This window comes from Adiantum capillus-veneris, chromosome 24 (assembly GCF_014529385.1).
Source record: "Adiantum capillus-veneris isolate H3 chromosome 24, ASM1452938v2, whole genome shotgun sequence".
Taxonomy (NCBI): domain Eukaryota; kingdom Viridiplantae; phylum Streptophyta; class Polypodiopsida; order Polypodiales; family Pteridaceae; genus Adiantum; species Adiantum capillus-veneris.
Window position 1 is genome coordinate 13,075,384 of NC_140954.1, and position 26,538 is coordinate 13,101,921.

Below are 26,538 nucleotides of genomic sequence, written 5' to 3' on the forward strand. Positions count from 1 at the left end.
CCGCTTATGCACTTTTTGGTCTCCTTCATAAACCACACATGGAAACTTCCCAGAGACAGATATGTCCGCATTGCACTTGAGTCCTCTCGACAATTAGCCATACAAGAAGATACAACATGCTGGTATGCGGAGATGACATCATGGTTTCAAGCGCATGGGTTCAACATAGACAGGCTGCCACCATTCCAATACTCTTTGGATGCACCATCTCTCTTTCTTGAACAGTCGCAGATCACCAAGCTCATCCGCCAAGACCTGACCTAGCTAGACACCAGGAGGACATGGGTACAACCAGCACAAGAACTGGGCACGAAGATGGCTTTCTACAGAGACCACCTTCTCCAACTTACGGAAGATGGTTTTGTGATGAAACCCAGATACATGGACACCCACCTGTCTCATGGGATACGGTGTGCTATTGGCCACTTACGCACATCGTCTCACCAGCTGCGGATTGCAACTGGGAGATACAGCGAGCTACGAGCAGAGGACAGGACATGCCCCTTGTGTGACATGGAACATGAGACAGAGCTGCATTATACATGCCGCCGCCCCGTCTACTACGAGATACGAGGCCGCTTCCATTGCTTGTTCAGAGGGGGTTTTGGACCACTCTGAAGAGTAATGGGATACGAAGATTAAAGATGCATGGGTTTGTTCTTGCTCGAGCTGCGCAGACACAGAGAGAGCCTGATGAATGGCGAGGCTAACCAGTCTCACAGACGGATTACAGACTTCTTCAGAGTAGACATGGGACATCCGCAAGAGCCACTCCCACAGCAGAGCTCCCCCCCATTTCACACCAGAGGCACACTGATTGACCGAGCTATTGAACTGGGGAAATCCAGGAGCCCACGACTGCGCAGGACTACACAGCATCGACGGAGGCTACGTCAAAAAATTCAGAGCACGCTAGCCACGCATGCACGACGCCCTGTCAGACTACTAACCATGGAGGAAATTGATGAGATTCGCCAACGACCGATGCTAGATCTCTTGTGATTCAGCTATCCCAACTAGCCTTAGTTTTCGGCTTAGCTCACATCGACCAATCTAGAATCCCATAATATATATCTTTGTTTTGTACTGTTGTTAGGTTATTTTGTTACTCTGACTTTGTATCAGATCCACCACTTTGTAACTTTCTCGTCTCATAGGTCACTATGGCCTTTTGAAGTCGTTAATATAACATTTCATTTCATCTCTCTCTCTCTCTCTCTCTCTCTCTCTCTCTCTCTCTCTCTCTCTCTCTCTCTCTCTCTCACGATGGAGAACACACTGAGCATGGACGACACTTGATAGCAGCGGGGGGTTTTACATGCTTTCCACACAGACATGGAGCCAGCATAGTGGATTATGTCATGGCACAACCGAGCCTCATCTCTAGTATCCAGGACCTCACGGTTGGAACCAGACCTGTTGGTGTGGCAGTGGATCATGCTCTTGTGTCGCTGACCATTTCTTTTCAATTTAGTGTAGCACACAGGCTACAGGCAGTAGTCCCTACTCACTACACCTTCACACAAGAGACGGACTCTGTATACATAGATGGGATCTACAAACGCTTGTGCACAGAGGAGCCAGGACGACCTCTGGAGGAGCTTACTACTATACTGAAACAGACACTACATGATGCAGCATCAGAGGCATACCCACATACCTAGCCTGAGCAGAGATGTCGTTCGTGGAGCATGCCCCAGAACAGTTGATATGATGAGGAATGCCGAGACACTAGAGCTAGACTTCGGAGGGAGGAGGTTTTGGGGGACGTCACTCACAGGCAATCACAGATTGACTTCCGACGCCTAGTGCAACGGAAGAAGAGGACATTTTTGGCTCGCCTAGAGTAGGATCTATACCAGCTGTTCTTGAGGCAAGACTCACGTGAGGCATAGAGGCTCTTTCATGATCACTCCCTCCCCCCCACCCCCCCTGCCATCACTTCTACAGAGGCTTGGGGCCAGTATGCATCATCTCTGTAAACAGTTCCTGAGCAACCCCCCCTTCCCGACCCCCCCGATCCATGCCCACACATGTGCTTTTTTCACCACTGAGATGGTGAGGAAGGTTATTGACAAGATGAGGATTGGAAGAGCATATGATCATGATGGCTTAGTGGCTGAGCATTTCACGCATGCCAGAGATTTACTAACAAAGCTTCTAGCAGTTATGTTTAATCGTGCCATGTGTGAGGGCTTGCCTGATACTTGGAGCCTATCTACTATTGTACCTATCTTCAAATCGGGAGACCCTATGGAGCCTGGGAACTATCGCACTATCATGATTGGACACACATTGGCACGGTTGTACGCATCTACTCTTGAGCAGCAGCTAAGTAGATGGGCAGAGAGGGAGGGGATACGCGCAGCCGTCGGGCAGGCAGGTTTCAAGAGGGGTTTTTCTACTCTTGACCATATCTTGACACTCCGAGCCATCATTGAGGAGGGCAGATCGCATGGGAGACGGATCTATTGTAGCTTTGTGGATTTCCGCAAAGCATTTGACACAGTGCCGGAGCTAGATTGATGCGCAGATTACAACAAATGGGAGTACCCACAGAGCTCATTTGGGGGGTCACGGCATTATACAGGTCAGTAGTGGGGCATGTACGCACCCCTGAGGGTCTATCCACACCGGTTTACTCCACTATTCGGGTGAAGCAGGGCTGCCCGCTCTCTCCTACTCTATTTGGTATGTATGTAATGAGGTTTTTGACTACATTGAGAGAGATGGTGATAGAGGTGCATAGCTGGCAGGGACATGGATTCCACTATTGTTATATGCTGATGATATTGTGTTGATCTCCGACTCTCCGGAGGGGATGCAACGTCACTTGATGCTTTGCATAGGTTCGCCCAGGAAAGTGGTTTGTGAGTCAACCTTGGTAAAACCAAGGTCACGGTATTTAATACCACCCCACAGTGGATCAGGAGGTCAGCGCCCGCCTTCACATACGGCCAGCAGAAGGTGGAGTATACAGATGCTTACACTTACCTTGGAGTGGTTTTTAATGGGCCAGCATTTTCATTGAGGAGGCTAGAAGCGACTACATTGACCAGAGCCCATGCAGCATTGGGTAGATTGGAAAGGATGTGTTCACATGTTCAGTTTCAGGAGCCTAGGACAAAGCTCTGGCTCTTGACACTTTGGTGGCTTCTACATTGCGTTATGGAGCTGAGATTTGGGGACATTCACTGGATCATCACGGGAGGACAGGCCGCAGTGATGGATGGGAGGACAGGCCGCATACTGATCGACCGAGCGACTGAGCTAGGGAGATCCAGACGCCCACGATTGCGAAGGACTACACAGCATCGACGGAGGCTGCATCAGAGGATTCGGGTCACTTTGGCTCGACATGCACGACGCCCGGTCAGACTACTGACCATGGAGGAGATTGATGAGATCCGCCAACGACCGATGCTGGATCTCATGTGATCTAGCTATCCCAGCTAGTTGTTTAGCTGCTTAGTCCACACCTAGCAGTTTAGGATTCCATAGTATTTTATTTTGTAGTCTTTTTACTCTGACTTTGTATCAGATCCACCACATTGTAACTTTCTGGTCTCATAGGTCACTTTGGCATTTTGAAGACGTTAATATAACATTCCATTTCATCTCTCTCTCTCTCTCTCTCTCTCTCTCTCTCTCTCTCTCTCTCTCTCTCTCTCTCTCTCTCTCTCTCTCTAACTCTCTCTCTCTCGAGCACGGGATGGATGCAAGACATAAAGAAGTGGTTTGGGAGATGGGATGCATTACACTTGCTACGTGATGCTTCAATTGACTCTCAAGTGAATGAAGCTTTTCTACAACGCCAATGTATTACGGCTTGGGAGAAATCCGGTGGGTCACGCTTCATACATTACACCACCTATTTTGCCCCCAACTACAAAACCATGTTCTTCGCTGAGAGAGGAAACCGTACTCACACTTACATGCTTGAGCCTATTCCCTTGTCCGCGATACGCACTATCGCAACAATTCGGCTTAGCTACCATTTCCTTCGATGCGAGATAGGGCGTTGGGGCAATGGAGAAGAGTCCAATCGATTGTGCACATTATGCTCACTGCAAGTTCGAGAGTCTGAGTACCACACACTACTAGAGTGCTCAGCTTTTGATCACATCCGAACTTGCTTCTCTCACATTTTCAGCCATAACTTAGACCTACACACTTTCCTCTCCCAGCCAAAGTGTGGGCTCTCCATTGCGACTCTCATCACTACAATTTTGGAGCATCGAGCGTCACTCATCAGCCATACACATACTACATCACATGTAACTTTGGTCCCATAGGTCATATTTGACCTCCGAGGACGATAATAAAATCTATCTATCTATCTATCTCTCTCTCTTTTTGGAAAAAGTCAAGGTTGTATATTACTGAGTACAAAAGAATCCCAGCGGATGCCAAAATAGCCTATCACGTGGGGTGTACAAGCTGAATGAAAGGAGGAGAGCCACTACAGTGACTACTCGACTAGAACAATCTCATGGTGGTCGGTATGAGGAGTGGAGAAGAAACCACTGAGGAGGGGCATAATGCCAAGTAATCTGACCACCTGTCACTGTGAAGAAGAGTGGGGATAGTGCCCAACACCGAAGGAAGGCAAATCGATGAGCCTTGGCTGCTCTAGATGTACCGGAGGAGGAATCCCACTACCAAATCAGGGTGTGAATGGTGTCTAGCCAAATGACAGTGAGGATATCCTGAAGGAGCTGTGGAGCCGCACTGAGAATGTGAAGACAACGAGCTCTCCAAATATTCCATAGTGTAATACTAGTGATGACTGAGAAAACTGCATCATGTGTCTGCGTATCTCCCTGCCAAGCAATGTGTGGTAGCATAGCCAAAGTCCCTCGTCGATAACCAATAGAGGTAAGCATGAGGGCTGGATCTGTGGCTGAGCCCTCGTAGAAAAGATGCGAACCGGGCATCGACATCAACCATGAGACAGATCCCCAAATAAGAAATCCATATTGAACACCTGATCTGCTGAGTAGCGAGCAAACTGCAAGCCACACTACATGGGAAGCTGAGCATGACCAAAGACAGTGAGCAGGTGACTCAAGTTGGCGCAAAGGGCAGCGAGTACATAACGGATCATGACCCATAGTAGCTAGCCAAGTCCCAACTGGTAGTCCCGCATCAGACATCATCCACATGAAAAAGGAAATACGACGAGCAACATGTAAATCCCAAATCGTGAACCAAAACTGCTGCTGATAGGCATGAGAGTCTCTCTCTCTCTCTCTCTCTCTCTCTCTCTCTCTCTCTCTCTCTCTCTCTCTCTCTCTCTCTCTCTCTCTCTCTCTCAGTGATGAGACATGTACGCACTCCGGAAGGGGTATTTGATTTAGTTCACTCTACTATTGGAGTGAAACAAGGCTGCCCATTGTCTCCTACTCTATTTGGTATGTATGTTGATGAGGTGTCTGATTACATTGACAGAGGGTGACAGGGGTGCCCAGTTGGCAGGGACATGGATCCCATTGTTGTTATATGCTGATGATATTGTGCTGATATTTAACTCACCAGAAGGTATGCACCGACATTTGGATGCACTACGCAGTTTTGTAGAGGATAGTGGATTGTGTGTAAACCTAGGTAAAACCAAGGTTATGGTCTTTAACACCACACCACAATGGATCAGGAGATCAGCACCTACTTTCAAATATGGTCAAGAGATTGTGGAGTATACAGATGCATACACTTACCTGGGGGTAGTCTTTACTGGGCCGAGATTTTCTTTGAGAAGAGCAGCAGATATTAGACTAAGTAACCGGCCTGTTAACTTCAAAAAGGGCGGTAGACTTTACTTCAAACCTTGATTTAGCTTTCACCCATTATTAGTCGTCTATTCTACCTGTGCTATAATGACACAAGAGAGGGGAATGGGATACAGATGCTAGAATGCATCTGTATCCGAGTCAGACAATAGAATGGTCCCTAAATAGACGCCCCTTTCGGTATTTCTTTATTCTTTTACAGTTAAGAGGACGTACAAAGAGTGCTTATAGCACTAAACCTGTATCCCGCAGTTCTTAACCTGTATCCCATGGTTTCTATCCTGTTTGGAGGAAGTTGGGCAGCATAACGACGCAGAACCCTGCCCAAAACAGTCTGCAAGTAGGGAATCGTAAGGAGACCACTATCCTTGTCCCGATTCCACCTTTAATTGACCAAAACAGAGCATAACCAGCCTCTGTTATTTCTGGTTATTGACTGGTTTTTCTCTGTTTTAAGCTCCCGATAGCCCCTGCACTGTTCCCTGCACCTTGGGCTAGTTACCCCTTGAATCTGGAAGGATTTAGGGCATCGAAACAACCCCAAACCTGCAAAAATCAGACTTCCGGGAATCCTAATCTATATCGAGCAATACAACACCTGTTTTGGCTAGATTTCGGCAACATAACCGCCCCAAAAGTTGCGCGAAACCAATTCCCCTGTTGGAACTCACTTCCACTGGCATAAACCCTCTGATTCCAACTCAAAAAGAGCAATTACAGCTCGCTGGAATTTCTGGTTTTTCACTTGTTTTGAGCCCCCACACTTCCCAGAAGTGTTCTCTGACAATTGGGCACTGTTCCCAATGCATCTGGCATCCATACGGTTGCAAAACAGTAAATTTCAGATCGCTGTATTTTCTGGTTAGGACCTGTTTTTGACCTAATTTCAGCTGTCAACTATCCCTGCACTGTTCCCAATGCCTTGGACTACGTGCCCCTTGATTCTGGCATGATTCCGAGCACAAAACAGTCCCAAAACAGCCCAAAATCAGCAATGAAACAGTGCTGATTTTTGTGTGTTTACTTGAGAGGTTATCACCCTCTCGTTTCCCTGCTTTGGAGTAGCAGTTAGCTACTCCTGTTTCTGTTCAGGGAGGCTCTTGCCTTAGCAATAGAGCATCAAACCACAAGACTGTACATGGTCATCAGAGCCCACTAGAGGGCCCAGCTACGAGCACTTTCTTTACACCTGAGATGGTACAAAGGGCCATCGACAGGATGAAGACCGGGAAGGCATATGATCATGACGGTCTAGTAGCACTTTATACATGCCAGGGATATGCTGATGGAGGTTCTCGCAGTGTTGTTCAATCGGGCCATGTGTGAGGGATTACCTGAGACTTGGAGGTTGTCTAATATTGTGCCCATCTTCAAGGCTGGTGACACTACAGAGCCTGGGAACTACCGCACTATTATGGTTGGACACACATTGGCACGGTTGTATGCATCTATCCTGGAGCAACACTTGAGTAATTGGGCAGAGGGCGAGGGTGTACAAGCAAAGGGTCAAGCCGGCTTCAAGAGGGATTTCTCCACTCTTGATCATATTCTGACACTCAGGGCCATCATTGAGGAGTGCAGAGCACATTGGAGATGGATCTATTCTAGCTTTGTGGATTTTCGTAAACCATTTGACATGGTACCAAGAGCTCGATTGATGCGCAGACTACAGGAGATGGGGGTGCCCATAGAGGTGATTTGGGGGATTATGGCTTTGTACAGATCAGTGATGGGACATGTACGCACTCTGGAAGGGGTATCTGATCTAGTTCACTCTACTATTGGAGTGAAACACGGCTGCCCATTGTCTCCTACTCTATTTCGTATGTATGTTGATGAGGTGTCTGATTACATCGACAGAGAGGGTGACAAAGGTGCACAACTGGCAACGACGTGGATCCCATTGTTGCTACATGCTGATGATATTGTGCTCATATCTGACTCACCAGAGGTATGCAGCGACAGTTGGATGCACTACGCAGTTTTGCAGAGGATAGTGGATTGTGTGTAAACCTAGGTAAAACCAAGGTTATGGTGTTTAACACCACACCGCAATGGGTCAGGAGATCAGTACCTACTTTGAAATATGGTCAGGAGATTGTGGAGTATACAGATGCATACACTTACCTGGGGGTAGTCTTTATTGGGCCTAGATTTTCCTTGAGAAGAGCAACAGAGACTAGACTAACTAGAGCTGGTGCGGCTCTGGGAGGAATGGAGAGGATGTATTCGCAGGTTCAGTTCCAGGAACCTAGGACAAAGTTATGGCTCTTTGATACTCTGGTTGCCTCTACTATGTTATATGGGGTGCAGGTTTGGGGACCTTCTATAGACCAGGAGGGTTGGAGGCGTATGGAGAAGCCCCTGGTATCTATGATGTCTCGCTTGATTAGAGCCAAGGCTTCCATACCGCATGATATCATTCGAGCGGAATTAGCTGCCCCCCCTATGGAGATTGAGACGCTTACGAGATCAATCTCCTTTGTACAGAGTCTGTGGGATACTACCAGAGACAGATATGCCAGGGTGGCTCTAGAGTCCTCCAGACAATTAGCTCTTAATGGGGATACATCGTGTTGGTATGCACAGATGGCATCATGTTTTCACACACATGATTTCACCATGGACAGGTTGCCTCCTTTTCAATACTCTCTACAAGCATCCTTGAGGTCTTTGACGCGGGTAGAGATTAATAGACTCATTCATCAGGATCTGATCCAACTGGACACGAGGAGGACATGGATAGAGCCGATACAGGAGTTGGACACAAAGATGGCTTTCTATAGAGAGCATTTTCTCCACCTCATGGGGGATGGCTTTGTGATTCGACCTAGCTATATGGACAGGCATCTTTCTCATGGTGTGCGATGTGCCATTGGCCAGATACGCACATCCTCACATCAGCTCGAGATTGAGATTGGCAGATTCAGAGGGACACCAGCAGATAATATGATATGCTGCTTATGCCATCTAGAGCCAGAGACAGAGGTACATTACATATGTCATTGCACAGTGTACTATGAGATATGAGGCCGCTTTCATTGTGTATTCAGAGAAGGTTTTGGGCCTCTATCTAGGGTCATGAGTTATGAGGATCAGAGATGTCTTGGGCTATATCTACTCGAGTTACACAGGCATAGAGAAACTTTACTGAGGAGAGCTGAAGAGAGACAACCCCAGAGACATATCACAGATTTCTTTACACTGGATAATGTACACCCAGAAGAACAGGCAGAGGAGCAACCAACAGTGGAGAGGTTTGCCCGCACTACTGGCATTCTCAGACCGAGCATTGGAGCTAGGGAGATCTAGACAACCCCGATGGAGAAGAGGAGCTACACAGTTTCGAAGGAGGCTACAGCAAAGGATTCGAGCCATACTTTTTCGTCGTCCAGAGTGTAGATGAAGATGGATCTCTATGAAGATAGATCTCTACTTCCCTCCCAAATTGTCTATACATTGTATTGCTCAGTTCACGCATTTCACGCCTTTCGCCTTTCACACCTATCCGCTTAGTTTAGGATTCCGCAGTATTTATATCTTGTTATCCCTAGTTTAAAAATTTATTTTGTTAATCTGACTTGGTATCAGATACACCGCATTGTAACTTCCTGGTCTCATAGGTCATTTTGGCCTTTTGAAGACGTTAATATAACATTTCATTTCATCTCTCTCTCTCTCTCTCTCTCTCTCTCTCTCTCTCTCTCTCTCTCTCTCTCTCTCTCTCTCTCTCTCTCTCTCTCTCTCTCTCTCTCTCTCTCTCTCTCTCTCTCTCTCTCTCTCTCTCTCTCTCTCTCTCTCTCTCTCTCTACCATATCTTGACGCTTAGGGCCATCATTGAGGATGGCAGATCCCATGGGAGACGGATCTACTGTAGCTTTCTGGACTTTCGCAAAGCTTTTGACACAGTACCCAAAGCTAGATTGATGCGCAGATTACAGGAGATGGGAGTACCCACAGAGCTCATTTTGGGAATCATGGCATTGTACAGATTAGTAGGGCATGTACGCACCTCTGAGGGTCTATCTACACGGGTTCACTCCATTATTGTGGTGAAGCAGGGCTGCCCGCTCTCTCCTACTCTATTCGGTACGTATGTGGATGAGATTTCTAACTACATTGAGAGCGATGGTGATAGAGGTGCACAGCAGGCAGGGACATGGATTCCACTATTGTTATATGCTGATGATATTGTGTTGATATCCGACTCCCCGGAGGGGATGCAACGTCACTTGGATGCTTGCATAGGTTTGCCCACGAAAGTGGTGTGTCTATCAACCTTGGTAAAACAAGGTTATGGTGTTTAATACCACCCCACAATGTGTCACCCTCTACAAATTGGCGACGGACACATTCCAGTGTGAAGAGGGAAATATGACAATAAAATTAGCAATGACATGAACCATAAAACCTTTGACCATAGATTGCTTCAATGAACTTCAAAGGAACCTTTGCCAACAAGGTTTTGAACATATCTACAAGTTGCTCCAACATTTGAAACAGCAACAAGTAAGTGGTCTAAAAGAAAATGTTGGCGTTTATAGTCACATCAAAACCTGAGGTAAGAAACCATTATCATGCATTACATCATATCCAATCGACTCCATATAGTGGAATATGGGGCCAATTGAAATGTGTAACCTAGTTCATTCCACGATGTAACCAAGACCATAGCTCTTGCGTAAGTACATAGCACTGCAAGGTTGACCACACCCTACGCTCGGGTGTGTCCAATAAAACATGTGGTGAACAAGATTGCTTTAGGTCCCCCATAGCAATCCCTAGACTTCCCAAGGACAATATATCAACAATAGAAGCCCACAGAACAGACTATTCAAAGCGAACACTAGGTGCATACAACCCGAGAAGCCAAAGAAGCTCCTCTCCATACTCAAATTTCAAGATAATGCAACGTCCATTTGTATCGTTTTGCACTAACACGGTTTGCAAAGAGGACTTAACCACAAACATAGCACTATACAGAGAACCACGCCTGCCTGAACAAAAAGCTACATAGCCTTTATGATAAAAAGAAACTCCATTTTCATTATGATTCTTATGTTCCACCATACATAACACATCCCAAGCTGATTTCAAGAGTTTCTCCCACAATTCACATCGTTTCTATTGAGAACAAATGTCCCAAACATTCCATAGAGCCAATTTTATTGTGAAACAAAATCAAAGGATCATTGACGGGTTGACATCTCATCCTCTTTGTCTTTAGCTACCAAAGAAGCAATCAAATGAGCCATATAACTAGCCAAAACATCTAAAGAATTATGCCACAAAGAAGGATTAGATGAGATGGAAGGTTTGATGGAAGGACTACGTTCTCCTCTTTACCTGCTATCCCAAGGGATAACCACTCTCCCCTCTTATCAAATTGCAATGCAACACAAGATTGCATAAAACAACTTGACCGAGTATTCAAATAATAAATGTGAGACTGATTGCCTTCTTGTGATTTATCATAAGTGTATCTGGAATTAGAGGAGACCGATATTGCAAGGAGCGGCGTGCATATGTATGAGAAGTCTTAGCCTCCACGGCCTAACTCCCTGCATGCTCCAACTCAACATTTGGCTTGCGGCCCTTGCGGAGACCACTTCTTGCCTTTGATCCTCTTCTTGCATGGGTTGTATGCCCTTGTCATTAGGTTTAATTGACGAAAGCAATTAATCGTTTTTCTATTGATCTTATCATATATTCATGTTAAGATCATTAAGAGCAAGTACTTGTTGCAACAAAGAAATGCCTTGAGTCATTACATGCTCGAAACTATCAGCATTCAAATCTTTACAATCTGCTATGAAATGGCCCAATTGTCCACATTTAAGCAATGACTAGCAAAAGCACCGCATTTAAGCTTGAAATACATTCCAAGCAAACCCAGTGGAGCAAAGTGCAACCAATTAGACCTCTTTTTGAAAGTGTCCCAAAGCATGCATAATCTATTCATGTTCATTGTTCGTACGCAACGTGGCACAAGCACCTTCCCCCAACGCTGAATAGTGGGATACAACAGCTACCAATTGGGCAATTCTGCACTTCTATCCATATGGGACATTTCTACTTTAGGATTGTTTCAAATCCAACCAGAGGACACCATGCAACCGTATGCACCAGTTGTCCCTCATCCAAAATGGGCATGCGTCAAAAAAGTATTTCATAACAACCCTCGGCTCGTCAAAATTTCGCATCACCTCTCATCATCTATAGATAGTGTCAAGTAAATACACTTCAATACCTCTAAAGCAATAGATATGCCAGCTATGAGACTCACAGCAACAAACAAAGGAGCATTACATATGTTGGTGCCAAGTATATTATGAATTAAGGTGACAATTTCATTGTCTATTGGAGTTACACAGGCACACATATGTTTCATTACAAGAGTTTGACACACTCCAGCAGAGGAGCCATTCAAAGGTAGGAGACGCGTTTTTTCCAAGGCACTAGCTCTTAACAAAACCCAGAACACGTCACGTTTGTGTTCGAGGGACTCTTTTGGATTGAGCTACAAAGATTAGTAGGTCTCAGCGCCCTTAATCCCTCTCCCAAATCACGACACCATATATTTACCAAGCCAAGCTTTGCCACAAGGGTTCTTGGCTTGGGTTGTTCATGTGTGCTATGTACGTACTAAAGAGGTGTCCCACTAAAGCATTGCATCCCTATCACTCCTTATAAGGCTTGGCGTGGCAAGAAGCCGGCAATAGGTCACTTGCATGTGTTTTCTTGCTTTGCTGTTCAAAGTGTAAACTAAGCTTGAGTCACCCTAAACCTGCAAACAAAGTGTTGAAGCATATTGTTGCCAAAGTTTTCCAATTCACTTTTTAATCAAATTATAGAGACTGCTAGATATTGAACACATTCAATAGTTATGGACTTGAGGAATCATAATTCATGCCTTTGAAGCTGTTCCCTTAGACGGATATTTTCCATGGCAAAGCGGGTCAGCTCAGGATTCTTATCAAGTCGACTGCGCATTAGCTGCAGCTCTTCTCGCAAGGCATCTTTATCATCTGTTTGTGAAGACTCTCCACAAAGCTTACCATCAATAATGGCTTCTAACCTTCTGACTTTGTCTTCTCTAAAACGTAACATCATTTTGTTGAATTGTGCATCATCTTCCCGTTGTCTCACCTGCCAATTTTATACGATCAGAACCCAAAAAGTGAATGGACTACAAAAACCTTCAGTTTTTTGGCCTTACCAGACAGTTTAAATGTTCAATTTCCTCTCTCAAACGTTTTGCTGTGTTGTCTGCAGCCTGTTCTCTTCTCAAGGAGCCTACCACAACCGCTTCAAGAGCCTTCACCTGCATATGCATAGAATGAACAAAACTCCTTGCAAACAATGTCAATCAATGAGCTGACTGACAAACCCAAAACGTTAGAAACAAGTAACACCTTTTGTGAGGATATCTCATCATTTTCCACTCTTTCTGATGAGCTAGAGGAATGTTCCACAACTGCTAGAACACCATCCGGAAAGTCCTTGTTAGTCGGCCCAAGCAATTCCTTTCCCCCACTGTAGTGAGGAATCCTTGAAATACTTTGCCGAGACAACCTGTTGAGCTCTTCCTGCCATATTATTCTTCATATTAGTTCGTAACTTCTTTTGAATCACTTGTCCCTATTTTTCTCTTGCATAATTCAAACCTTCAGCTGCTGTATTTGCAGTCGCAAAGCCAACACGTCACCAGATGCATCCTCATTTACAACTGCCTGCATCAGACAATATTACTGAGGTCAGATTTCTAGCAATCCAAAACAAGAAAGAAGCACAAAGGAAGCCTCAGAGATGCCAACATTGTTGCGAATGAACTTTGCCCTCTGTGCAAACTTCAGGGTGCTCAATGTTTCAGATGCACAGCTGAAAAACAAAAAGGAAGCATTGAGCTCATAAATCTTGACTGGCCAGCCATCCAGCATTCCCTCCCATTTCTCTAATTTCCAGACAAAATTGACTGAGCTTCATAAACTTGAAAAAGAACCATAAGGCTTAAAATAAATCTAGAGTATTCCCTCCCATTGCTCTCTTTCCCAGACAAAAATGACTGAGCTTCATAAACTTGAAAAAGAACCATAAGGCTCAAAATAAATCTAGAGCATATGCTGTATGGAAAAGAGACCTCTCGCATTTCAGGACAATGAGCAAGTCAACCCTTGAGTATCTGAGATTGTTAGAGATGTTAAATTCAGACACTAAAGGAAAACAAGTCTAGACAAACAATCAACTAGAACTTCCTAAATGGGAGATTGTTGTGAGGAAGGTTCTAAACGGGAATGTGTTTCATATAAAGCAACACGTTCCACATCTAAGCTGAATTCTATGATCACGCTCTACAGGCTTCTAGTAAGCCCCAAGCCCTGATGATTCACTCACATAGTTTAGTGTCACCACAATGGCCAATGCTCCAAAACACCCAATAGAAATACTATCTACTGGGATGATATATCTCGTCTTCAATCAAAGCCCTTGCATACTCTAATCTACTGGGGTGATATATCTTGTCTTCAATCAAAGCCCTTTCATACTCTAATCTACTGTAGCCCAATTTAGAACTCACTTCAGGGTTGCCTTTCTTTTGAACAACATCTGCTAATGTCTAAGCTCTTAGTGAAAGGAGCTGTCAGGTGTGCAGCGTGCACTATTCAAAGCATTTTACACTTTGGCATGAAAGCCTAAAATGGCTTTTTTCCATTCCAAAAAAGAAGGAAATCTCTCATGTTTGTATTTTTGCTTCTCATAGAAGAGATTCAACTTATTTCTGATGTTTCAAAAAATTGCACAAAAGTTGCAATTTTAAGGTGAAAGCTCAAGATGGCATATAACAGGAGGGATCTTTTTCTTCTATCCATATGCTACAGATTATTGTAAAAGTTCACACATGCAGCTCTTCAACATGTCACATTTTTAACTGTTCTTTTGGAAGAATTTTTTGCATTAGTACTTTTGCGACCTGTTAAACGTTTTCCCATGATGAATCATGCATCTATGTATTTGAATCCAGTTTAAAATTATCTATGAAGTCACCTTATAGATGGGCTGACATTTGCAATGATGGTGGTTTTTGAGTTACCACCTAAAGAATCCTGCACAGTAAACACCAAAGAGAAGAACTTGCTGACACCATTGATTGATCATAGAAGCCACCACACAGGTTGAAACCATAACCAACAAGCATGCAACTGACCTGTAGAAGAAAGGTGAGCTTGGAATCTCTATAAGGAACATGCCTTTGCTTTCCTTGCGCCACATCAACGAGTATCATAATAACCAGTCTGGTCAGAAGGACCACAATTTTTGAAGAATGTTTTGAAAGACAGCAACATAATTGTGTGTGTGTGTGTGTGTGTGTGTTTTTTTTTTTTTTTTTTTGGAGGAAGGGGGGGGGGGGGGGGGGGGGGGGGGGGGGGGGGGGGGGGGTGTTCTCTGTTTTGGATTCCTCAAAACTTCTTTTCCATCAATCACTACACTTCAATTTTGACTTGGATAACCTCTCCCTTCAAAAATTATGAGCTTTGAGATTTACTTTGATTGTTTCTAAGTTTTCATACCTTCGATGTGATCAAGGTGGTTCAAAACGTACTGTACGTGGCGTATATGTACGTACTGTACGTTGTTCCGTACAGGAAAAAAAATTATGTACGTGAAAATACGTACTCTTGTTAAAAAAACTCAACTTACCAAACTTTCTAGGACATTTCTGATAAAAAAACAAGAGAGGGCAACAACTTTTAGAGACATTTAAAGACATGTTTTACAAGACAACCACATACTGTATAACTACTACAAGAGACTTCAAAGTTTAGCCGAAATTGGTGATTGAACACGCATATCAAAGCTCAAATGAGAAATGATTTGATCGCCCAGAAGTCAGAAAAAATGCATCAAAAACCCTCGGCCACACTTATCTTTCAAAAAAAAGTGCCCTGTACAGATTGATTTGTACCGTATGGATCGTACAGTTCGTATATAAGGTACGGAGCAGATCTGTTCATACGTTTTCATCCTACCTTGGATGTGATGAAATATTTTTCATGGTTTTTCCTCGTTTGAGGTTTCCCATCAATAGTAAAATACATCTTCACTGAAAAATGTGTGGCTATGTGTGCCCCCCCCCCCCCCCCCGCGGGTTTCTTTTTGGAGCCCTTTTGGCACATTGCTACATTTCTTCTTCTATAAGTCGTTAACAACACGATGAGACTCTACCTCTCATGGTGTGTCGTTGCTCTCATGCTCAAGGTTTTCTTCAACGTATGATGATATGCTACCTCACATGCTCCGGACAGTGGCATTGTTCTCATGCTAAGATTTTCTTCACAAGGTTACACTTAGGTCTACAATAATGTTTCCAACCAAGAATCTTCTCGATTTTTGGCCAATTGAGTCCTCACTACCAAAGTAAGACCGTTTTGTCACGAGGGTGCAGTTTTCTGCCCTTTGTACTATTTCTCATATTTGCAATCATTTTCAGCAGATATTTCACTGCAACAGAAATTCTTTTGTTTTCCCCTACCCAAGCTTCCAATTGAGCCCTACAATCTCTTCGCGATTCTCTCCATTTGGAAGACATTTCACTTGAGCAATTTCCCCTCTACTATGATTGTTTCTAGCCTTCTAACACCGCTCCACCTGTTTCAGGGTAACTATGTCTTGACCATCAAAATCCAAATGCGGTCTTGACCATCAAAATCAGCTCCCTTTAAAAGAACGTCTTTTTCTATGAATACGTCTACATAGGGTTTTGGCTGAGACAAGTCTTCTTCATGCTCAAAGAATTGCAAGTCCTTGTTGTGTTCGATGTTGAGTTGCTTGTTAGACTATTCCACAACTACTCTCCCTTTGCACACATACTCAAGAGTTGGTGGCTCAGGATTCTATATGTCTTCACACCCTTTTCTGGGTTTCAACAACATTTCTGACTGTTTGGCCAAATTTCTTCATCTTTGTCACAATATATGTCGTTCTTCACTTGGGTTAGATTTTGGATGGTTGAACAGTTTGGAAATCTCATAATCTTTGTGTGTTTCATTAATACGTAGCCAACGATTTTGAATCCTTCACTTCAGTTCAGCTTTCACTTGGATGACCTCTGTTCAGAATTATGAGGTTTACATTGATTGCTTCTAAATTCCATACCTTTGATAGTGATGTAATATTCCTATGGGTATTCCTCATTTCCAGGTATCTCATAAAAACTAAAATACATCTTTGCTTTAAAATGTCTGTGTTTGTGTGTGCACGCACAAAGAGAGATGAGGGCCAAATGGAGAAGGCAAACAATAGGAAAGAGAGAGAGAGAGAAGTTGTTTTGAGGGGTGTGGGGGGGAGGGGGGGGGCAGGGGGGGGGGGAGGGGTTCAATGCTGAAAACATTGGTCTGAATAATAAATGGCTACTTCAACAATAATTACCAGCATTAACAAAAAAAATTAGTCCTTTATTATTTTACAGCCTCTAGCAAGTTGGCAAGATGGCATTATATGCCCAGTTGTACTAGCAAGTTGGCAAGAGGACTTTCCATACCCAAGTGTAGACAGAGATTTGTTGATGTTTGCGGCCTCTTTCAAACGTTCCCCTTCAGCACCTGAACTTTTCTGCCTGTAATAGCAGTAGTTTACAACTTGGCATCAGCTACTTGACATTCATATTGCTACACAAAACACGCATAGGAGATACTAACCTTTCGGATCCAGCAAGATCTACCAAGTTAAGCCTTCCAAACCTGAGATTTGTCATCGACTCACTTTCCCACTGCAGTAAGAATTTGATTGTTCAATGCAAATCAAATGATTTCAATCAACATAGCAAATTCCAATCTAGGCATCCTCCCGAACATACCTGGCTCTCTATGATACACGTGAAAACACTGTGAGATCTGCTGCTCTCTTGATTCATATTTGTGGCTGCAACTCTCCTGTTAGCCGCACCCTAAAGCCATAAAAAAGATCTCTCTCTCTCTCTCTCTCTCTCTCTCTCTCTCTCTCTCTCTCTCTCTCTCTCTCTACGCACGTCATCACATCCACTCGAGATTGAGACTGGCAGATTCAGAGGGACACCAACAGATAGCAGGATATGCCGCCTATGCCATCTAGAGCCAAAGATAGAAGTACATTACATATGCCATTGCACAGTGTACTATGAGATACGAGGCCGTTTTCATTGTCTATTCAGAGAAGGTTTTGGGCCTCTATCTAGGGTCATGAGTTATGAGGATCAGAGATGTCTTGGGCTATATCTACTTGAGTTACACAGGCATAGAGAAACTTTACTAAGGAGAGCTGAAGAGCGACAACCCCAGAGACAGATCACAGATTTCTTTACACTAGATATTGTACACCCAGAAGAACAGAGAGAGGAGCAGCCAACAATGGAGAGGTCTACCCGCACTAATGGCATTCTCATAGACCGAGCATTGGAGCTAGGGAGATCTAGACGACCCCGATGGGGAAGAGGAGCTACACAGTTTCGAAGGTTCTCTAACATTGCTCCCCCCTTCTCTCTCTTCTAGCCTCTCTCCCTACCCTCTCTCTCTCTCTCTCTCTCTCTCTCTCTCTCTCTCTCTCTCTCTCTCTCTCTCTCTCTCTCTCTCTCTCTCGTCCGTACTCTATCACTGCCCCTCCCTTGCCATCTCCTCACGCTTCCCCACTCGCCCAACTACCGCGCCCGCTGCTAGTGTGGGTGCACACATACGTTTAGTGACTCCTTTGCGGACGGCGATCAAGCATGAGGAAGCTGCACGATAAAGACGACCCCCTCGAGGATACTATTCAAAAGTGCAAAGAGGAAATGACGGAAACCATTACCAAGATGAACCGTAATCTCTTGGGCACAATAAACATGCTCGAAGGACGCGTGCTGATCCAAGAGAGCAAGATAAGTACGTTGGAAGACCGAGTGACGACTCAAGATGAAGAGATTGCGTCACTCAAGAAAGATCTCGCCGAAGCACGATCAAGAAACACACTAGAAGAGAGCGAACTGCAACCCTCAGTAATTGAAGAAATCAACACGATCAAAGAGCAAGTACGGGCCATCAAAGAGGGAGAAGAGCAACACAAAGAAATGACAACCTCTTGGGTGGATGTTCTTACCAAAACTCAACAAAAAGCAGATGAAGCCGAGAAATGGATCAAGGTGGCCAAGAAAGGAAAAGGCAAGGAGATAACGCCCACGTCCACACCCACTATCATCAATCAGACACTAGAGGAGGAGCAAAGAAGACGGGTGCGCACTTTACATGTAAGAATTTGCGATCTGATGGGGGTTCATGAGCCGACGCACACAAGGGCATGGAGAGTGGACAACATAAAGAAAAATGGAGGCAATGGAGAAACCTCATAGAAAGAGCACTCAACCTCCGTTTTCCCTCCATGGAAGCGAAGAAGTCCTTGAAGAAAAGACCAACTCTTAAAGAGACTAGCATCTTTCTCGGGGATGATCTCACCCTCTCGCAGATCGCTCATATGCAGGAAGTAATGCCGGAGATTAGAGCGGCAAGGGGAAAACGCAAGATTGCCTTTTACCGAGATGGAAAAGTGGTAATACTAGAGCGACGCTCCACATGACGGTGCGAGACTTATGGGACCACACTCAAAGTGGCTGCCTGGAACTGTAAAGGATCTATGCGTCTTGATGTGGGTGCTTTTGAGGATAGCTTTACTGGAAGAGACATCATCTTTTACTCTGAGACACACCAGGCCCCTGGGCAATCCATGCCTCACATCAGTGGATACAAGTGGGAGACAGCTTACAAACAGGAGACACGCTCAAAGCATAGAGGGCGAGGCTCAGGGGGAGTGGCAGTGTTATTTAGAGAGGATCTGCAGCCACTGATACATATAGCCCGCAGGGATGAGCAGGCTAGGTACATGTGGGTGAGATTGAAAGCAGAGACAGGCAGATATCTCTACCTAGCTATTTGCTACTTTCCCCCGAGTACATCAGTTTATGCATCACCCAAAGGACAATCCCCTTTCTCTATTTTGGATGATGACATATGGGAGTGCTCTAGGGATGGTGACATTATCATCCTAGGGGACTTCAATGCTAGGACTGCCCATCACCAGGCAATGTTTTATGATACTTCAGAGGAGATGCTAAGAGAGCTAGATGTTGTAGAGACAAGCCTGTCCAGACTATCACACGATGTGGATTATACTAAGTATGGGCGACACCTAATAGACATGGGCACCGCACATGGATTGGCCATCTTGAACGGCCTATAGAGATTTCCTACTACGGGAGGTTTTAAATGCTTCCCACATAGACATGGAGCCAGCACAGTGGACTATGTCATGGCACAGCCGAATCTCATCTCTAGTATCCAGGATCTCACAGTTGGGCCCAGACCGGTCGGGGTGGCAGCAGATCATGCTCTGGTGTCCATGACCATCTCCTACCAGTTCAATGTAGCACACAGGCCACGGGTAGCAGCCCCTACTCGCTACACCTTCACACGGGAGACGGATTCTGTATACATGGACGGGATCTACAGACGCCTATGCACTGAGGACCCGGGGCGACCTCTAGAGGAGCTAACTACTATACTGACACAGACATTACGTGATGCACCAGCATAATCATACCCACACACCCAGCCTGAGCAGAGCCGCCGATCAAGGAGCATGCCTCCAAACAGAAGGTACGATGAAGAGTACCGCCAGACTAGAGCCAGACTTCAGAGGGAGGTGCTTTTGGGGGACGTCACTCACAGACAGTCACAGATTGATTTCTGACGCCTGGTGCGACGGAAGAAGAGGGCTTTTTTGGCTCGACTCGAGCAGGATCTATATCAGCTATTCTTGAGTCAGGACTCCCGTGAGCCGTGGCGGCTTTTTCATGAGAAGTCTCCCCCCCCCCCCCCCCTCTGCTATTTCCTCCACAGAGACCTAGGGTCAGTACGCATCATCTTTGTACACAGTACCTGGACAGCCGTCCCTCCCCAAACCCCCTGATCCATGCCCACACACATGTGTTTTTTTCACTGCTGAGATGGTGAAGAAAGCTACTGACAAGATGAGGACTAAGAGAGCATATGATCATGATGGCTTAGTCGCTGAGCATTTCATGCATGCCAAAGACCTACTGGCAGAGCTTCTAGCAATTATGTTTAATCGTGCCATGTGTGAGGGCCTACCGGACACTTGGAGCCTATATACGATCGTACCTATCTTTAAGTCAGGAGACCCCATGGAGCCTGGGAATTATCGCACTATCATGATTGGACACACACCGGCACGGTTGTATGCATCCATTCTTGAGCAACAGCTAGGTAGATGGGCAGAGAGGGAAGGAATGCGTGCAATTGGGCAGGCAGGTTTGAGGCTCCCCTACTCTTGACCATATCTTGACACTCAGGGCCATCATCGAGGAAGGCAGATCTCATGGGAGAAGGATATATTGTAGCTTTGTGGACTTCCGCAAAGCTTTTGACACAATACCCAGAGCAAGATTGATGCGCAGATTACAGGAAATGGGAGTACCCACAGAGCTCATTTGGGGGATCATGGCATTGTACATATCAGTAGTAGGACATGTACGCACCCCGGAGGGACTTTCTACACCGGTTCACTCCACTATTGGGGTGAAGCAGGCCTGCCCACTCTCTCCTACTCTTTTCGGTATGTATGTGGATGAGGTCTCTGACTACATTGAGAGCGATGGGGCTAGAGGTGCACAGTTGGCAGGGACATGTATCCCATTTTTGTTATATGTTGATGATATAGTGTTGATCTCCGAATCCCCAGAGGGAATGCAACGTCAATTGGATGCTTTGCATACGTTTGCCCACGAAAGTGGGTTGTCTGTCAACCTTGCTAAAACCAAGGTTATGGTGTTTAATACCACCCCACAGTGGATCACGAGGTCAGCACCTACATTCACATACGGCCAGGAGACTGTGGAGTACACAGATGCTTACACTTACCTTGGAGTGGTTTTTAGCCGACCTACCTTCTCACTCAGAAGAGCAGCAGATATCAGACTTACTAGAGCCCACGCAACATTGGGTAGATTGGAGAAGATGTGTTTGCAGGTTCAGTTTCAAGAGCCCCAAACGAAGCTCTGGCTCTTTGACACTTTGGTGGCTTCAGCATTGCTCTATGGAGCTAAGATATGGGACCTTCATTGGATCACCGTGGGAGGCCGGGTCGCACAAATGGATGGGGGAACATGGAGAAACTTCTCGTCTCTATGATCTCGCGGCTCATTAGAGCCAAGGCATCAGTACCACGGGCCATTATCCGAGCAGAGCTAGCGCCCCCCCCACTAGTGGTGGAGGCGCTCACCAGATCAGTCTCCTTCATAAACCGCACATGAGAACTCCCTAGAGACAGATATGCTCGCATAGCACTTGAGTCCTCTCGAACGGCGATTAATAAAATCATCCGTCAGGATCTTATACAATTGGATACTAAGAGGACATGGGTAGACCCTACACAAGAATTGGGCACGAAGATGGCCGACTACAAAGAAAACTTCCTACAACTATCTGAAGATGGATTTGTGACTCGCCCGAGCTACATGGATACCCACCTGTCTCATGGTTTGAGATGTGGTATTGGTCAGATTCGTACATCCTCACACCAGCTGGAAATTGAATTTGGCAGATTTAGGGAAATCCCACCTGAGAGCAGAATTTGCAAGTTATGCGGAATGGAGCCGGAGACAGAATTACACTACATATGCCATTGCACCGTATACTATGACATACGTGGGCGTTTCCATTGCCTATTTAACGAAGGCTTTGGACCTCTAGATAAAGTCATGCAATACCAAGATCAAAGGTGCTTAGGCCTGTACCTACTGGAACTACATCGGCACAGGGATAATCTAATGAGAAGACAAAGAGCACTACAGCCTCAGAGGCAGATCACAAATTTCTTCGGATCGAGAGAAGCAAGAATGGAAGGAGAAGCGAGAGGCCAGCAACGAGCACAAAGGAGTGCCCACATTCATACCAAAGGCACCCTCATTGACAGGGGGATTGAGCTTAGGAAATCGAGACGACCACGACCGAGATGCAGAAGCACACTTCGCCGGAGGAGACTACAACAAAGGATTAGAAGCATTCTAGCCAAACACCTAGAATGCTCCTAAGAAGTTTATTCAATACTTTGTATTTAGTTTTTCACATTTATTTTCACACTTTCACACTTTTCACACTTAGTACTTTAGTACTAAGGTACCCAGACATTGTAACAGATTCACCACTTTTGTATCAGTTTGGTCTCATAGGTCATTTGAAGACGCCTTTTTAACATTTATTTCATTTCATTTCTCTCTCTCTCTCTCTCTCTCTCTCTCTCTCTCTCTCACTCTCTCTCTCTCTCTCTCTCTCTCTCTCTCTCTCTCCTCTCTCTCTCTCTCTCTCTCTCTCTCTCTCTCCGCACGCAGGGGATGCAGGGCTGCAAGGTGGTTAGCGTTGCAGCCTGCAGGTGTCACTCTTCGCGCAGGGGGTGCAGGGCTGCAAGGTGGTTAGCGATACAGTCCTGGAATCTGTAGAGAGTGCAGATTCTGAGCAGCGCAGGCAAGGCAGAATCTAGAAAAGCACGCAGACTATGTGCAAAGCAAGTTCTGGAGCAGCACGCAGGCCCTAAGACCAGCACGCGCTGCTGTTGCGTACCCCTGCTGAGACTGAGGCCTACGCGAGCAGTCCTATGCCCAGCAGTCCCACGCGCAAGTGCTCGGCAGTCCTACGCGTAGCAGGTCCTAGCAGTCCTACGCGTAGCAAGTCCCTTCATCTACGCGTAGGAAGTCAATAGCTCAAGTTTAAAGAGATTTTTAAGCCTAAGGTAAATTTTTAAGTTTGCCCTATAGTACCCTAGCACCCTACCCCACATTTGTGGCGCGGGTTCAATGGATCCGCCTATCGAAGGGGAAGGGCCGAGTGTAGATAGCTACACTACCCCAAAAAAAACAACAACTACATTTAAACGGAGAAACAGAGATACTGTACTATCACTAGGATCCTTACAAGTGGGGAAAACCTCCAAGATACATGATGAACTAATGATGGAGAAGGTCCAGGTGATGCTCAAATCAAAGCTAAACTATATGAGGGATGACATCAGGAAGGAAATGCACGCGAGTGCTGAGAGCTACAGGAACTCCATGTATGGAGACATGATGAGAGAACTAAGGAGAGAGATCCGGGGGATACAGACTGAGGAGTCATATTCTTACGCTCAGAGCCATTATTGAGGAAGGAAGAGCAAACGGGAGAAGGATGTATTGTTGCTTTGTGGATTTTCGGAAAGCTTTTGATACAGTACCAAGGGCCAGATTGATGCACAGGATGCAAGAGTTAGGGGTCCCCAAAGAGATTATTTGGGGGATCATGGCCATATACGGGTCAGTAACTGGTTATGTACGTACTCCAGAAGGGGATTCCGACATTGTTCATTCCACCGTTGGAGTAAAGCAGGGATACCCACTGTCCCCTACTTTATTTGGTATGTACATAGATGAGGTATCAGATTACATTGATAGAGAGGGTGACAAAGGTGCTCAACTTGCAGGGTCATGGATCCCTTTGTTGTTGTATGCAGATGATATTGTATTGATAGCAGAATCACCAGATGGAATGCAGAGGCAGCTAGATGCATTACATAAATTCGCGGAGGGCAATGGACTGTCGGTAAACTTGGGTAAAACCAAAGTTATGGTGTTTAACACCACACCGCAGTGAGTTAGGAGATTGGCACCTACATTTGTATATGGCTAGGATACAGTAGAGTACACAGATGCATACACGTACCTTGGTGTGGTATTTGCAGGACCGAAGTTTACTCTTAAGAAAGCAACGGATGCTAGATTATCCAGAGCCTCCGCAGCCTTGGGAGGGTTGGAGAGGATGTGTTCACAAGTGTAGTTTCAAGAAACCACGAACAAAACTTTGGCTCTTTGATATTGTGGTGGCTTCGGCTATGCTTTATGGGGTCCAGATTTGGGAACCATCTGTGGATCAGGATAATTGGAAGTCAATGGAGAGACCTTTGGTATCTATGATTTCCCGAATGATTAGATCCAAGGCCTCCGTACCGCACGCGATTACACGAGCGGAACTAGGTACCCCTCCGATAGAAATTGAAGCTCTTACCAGATCAGTGTCCTTTATACATGGTTTGTGGGATACAAATAATTGCCGCTATACTAGACTAGCCCTCGGATCTTCTCGACAATTAGCAATGAAAGGGGTTACATCATGCTGGTATGCGCAACTGTCCTCGTGGTTTCAGAGACACGGGTTCAATATGGAAAGATTACCTCCATTCCAATACTCTCTTGAGGCTCCATCACTGGCAATCACACGAACGGAGATTAATAAAATCATCCGACAGGATCTTATACAGTTGGATACTAAGAGGACATGGGTAGACCCCACACAAGAATTGGGCACGCAGATGGCCGACTACAAAGAAAACTTCCTATAGCTATCTGAAGATGGATTTGTGATTCGCCCGAGCTACATGGATACCCACCTGTCTCATGGTTTGAGATGTGCTAATAGTCAGATTCGTACATCCTCACACCAGTTGGAAATTGAATTTGGCAGATTTAGGGGAATCCCACCTGAGAGCAAAATTTGCAAGTTATGCGGGATGGAGCCGGAGACAGAATTACACTACATATGCCACTGCACAGTATACTATGAGATACGTGGGCGTTTCCATTGCCTATTTAAAGAACGCTTTGGACCTCTAGATAGAATCATGCAATACCAAGATCAAAGATGCTTAGGCTTGTACCTACTCGAACTACATCGGCCAGGGATAATCTAATGAGAAGACAAAGAGCAATATAGCCTCAGAGGCAGATCACAAATTTCTTCGGATCGAGAGAAGCAGGACTGGAAGAAGCAAGAGGCCAGCAGCGAGCACAAAGGAGTACCCACATTCATACCAAAGGCACCCTAATTGACAGAGCGATTGAGCTTAGGAAATCGAGACGACCACGACCGAGATGCAGAAGCACACTTCACCGGAGGAGACTACAACAAAGGATTAGAAGCATTCTAGCCAGACACCCAAAATGCTCCTAAGAAGTTTATCTAATACTTTGTATTTAGTTTTTCACATTTATTTTCACACTTTCACACTTTTCACACTTAGTACTTTAGTACTAAGGTACCCAGACATTGTAACAGATTCACCACTTTTGTATCAGTTTGGTCTCATAGGTCATTCTAGCCTTTTGAAGATGTTAATATAACATTTCATTTCTCTCTCTCTCTCTCTCTCTCTCTCTCTCTCTCTCTCTCTCTCTTCTCTCTCTCTCTCTCTCTCTCTCTCTCTCTCTCTCTCTCTCTCTCTCTCTCTCTCTCTCTCTCTCTTGCACGCATAGGATGTCCATCCTCTACGCGTAGGGAGTTAAATTTGTATTTTTATTTTTATTTTTTTATTTTTTTTTGAACCCCGCCCCCGCCCCCACCACTTTGTAACTTTCGGGCCCCATAGGTCATTATGGCCTTTTGAGGACTTTAGTATAACATTTCATTTCATTTCTACGAACCTTTACCCCCCCCCCAACCCTCCCCCTCCCCCCCTCCTTTACTTTTGTTTTCGAGGCACATACACACACACACACACATACACAAAGCTGAACATATTGAGGACACCTGGCCACACCGCCTCGTGCTCTGCCACTCGTCGCGATCGCCGCCAGTGTTGGTGCACACGTACATCCAGTGCCGTGCCCGCTGCTAGGGTGGGTGCACACGCGCATCTAACCCCC

General features: G+C 45.4%; 1 protein-coding gene across 2 annotated transcripts in view; it reads right to left on the reverse strand.

The window, feature by feature from the left end:
• The window catches only part of POK2 (phragmoplast orienting kinesin 2), a 95,724-nt gene that overhangs the window by 35,299 nt on the left and 33,887 nt on the right, over window positions 1-26,538 (reverse strand). For both annotated transcript variants that reach the window (XM_086497959.1, XM_086497960.1), the window contains exons 7-16: window positions 17,644-17,733; window positions 17,486-17,556; window positions 17,329-17,403; window positions 14,995-15,082; window positions 14,835-14,893; window positions 13,607-13,670; window positions 13,457-13,522; window positions 13,205-13,378; window positions 13,009-13,113; window positions 12,703-12,938 (exon numbers count right to left, since the gene is read on the reverse strand). In XM_086497959.1, coding sequence (XP_086354085.1) covers window positions 12,703-12,938; window positions 13,009-13,113; window positions 13,205-13,378; window positions 13,457-13,522; window positions 13,607-13,670; window positions 14,835-14,893; window positions 14,995-15,082; window positions 17,329-17,403; window positions 17,486-17,556; window positions 17,644-17,733 — 1,028 coding nt within the window. The remainder of the gene's footprint in view (window positions 1-12,702; window positions 12,939-13,008; window positions 13,114-13,204; window positions 13,379-13,456; window positions 13,523-13,606; window positions 13,671-14,834; window positions 14,894-14,994; window positions 15,083-17,328; window positions 17,404-17,485; window positions 17,557-17,643; window positions 17,734-26,538) is intronic.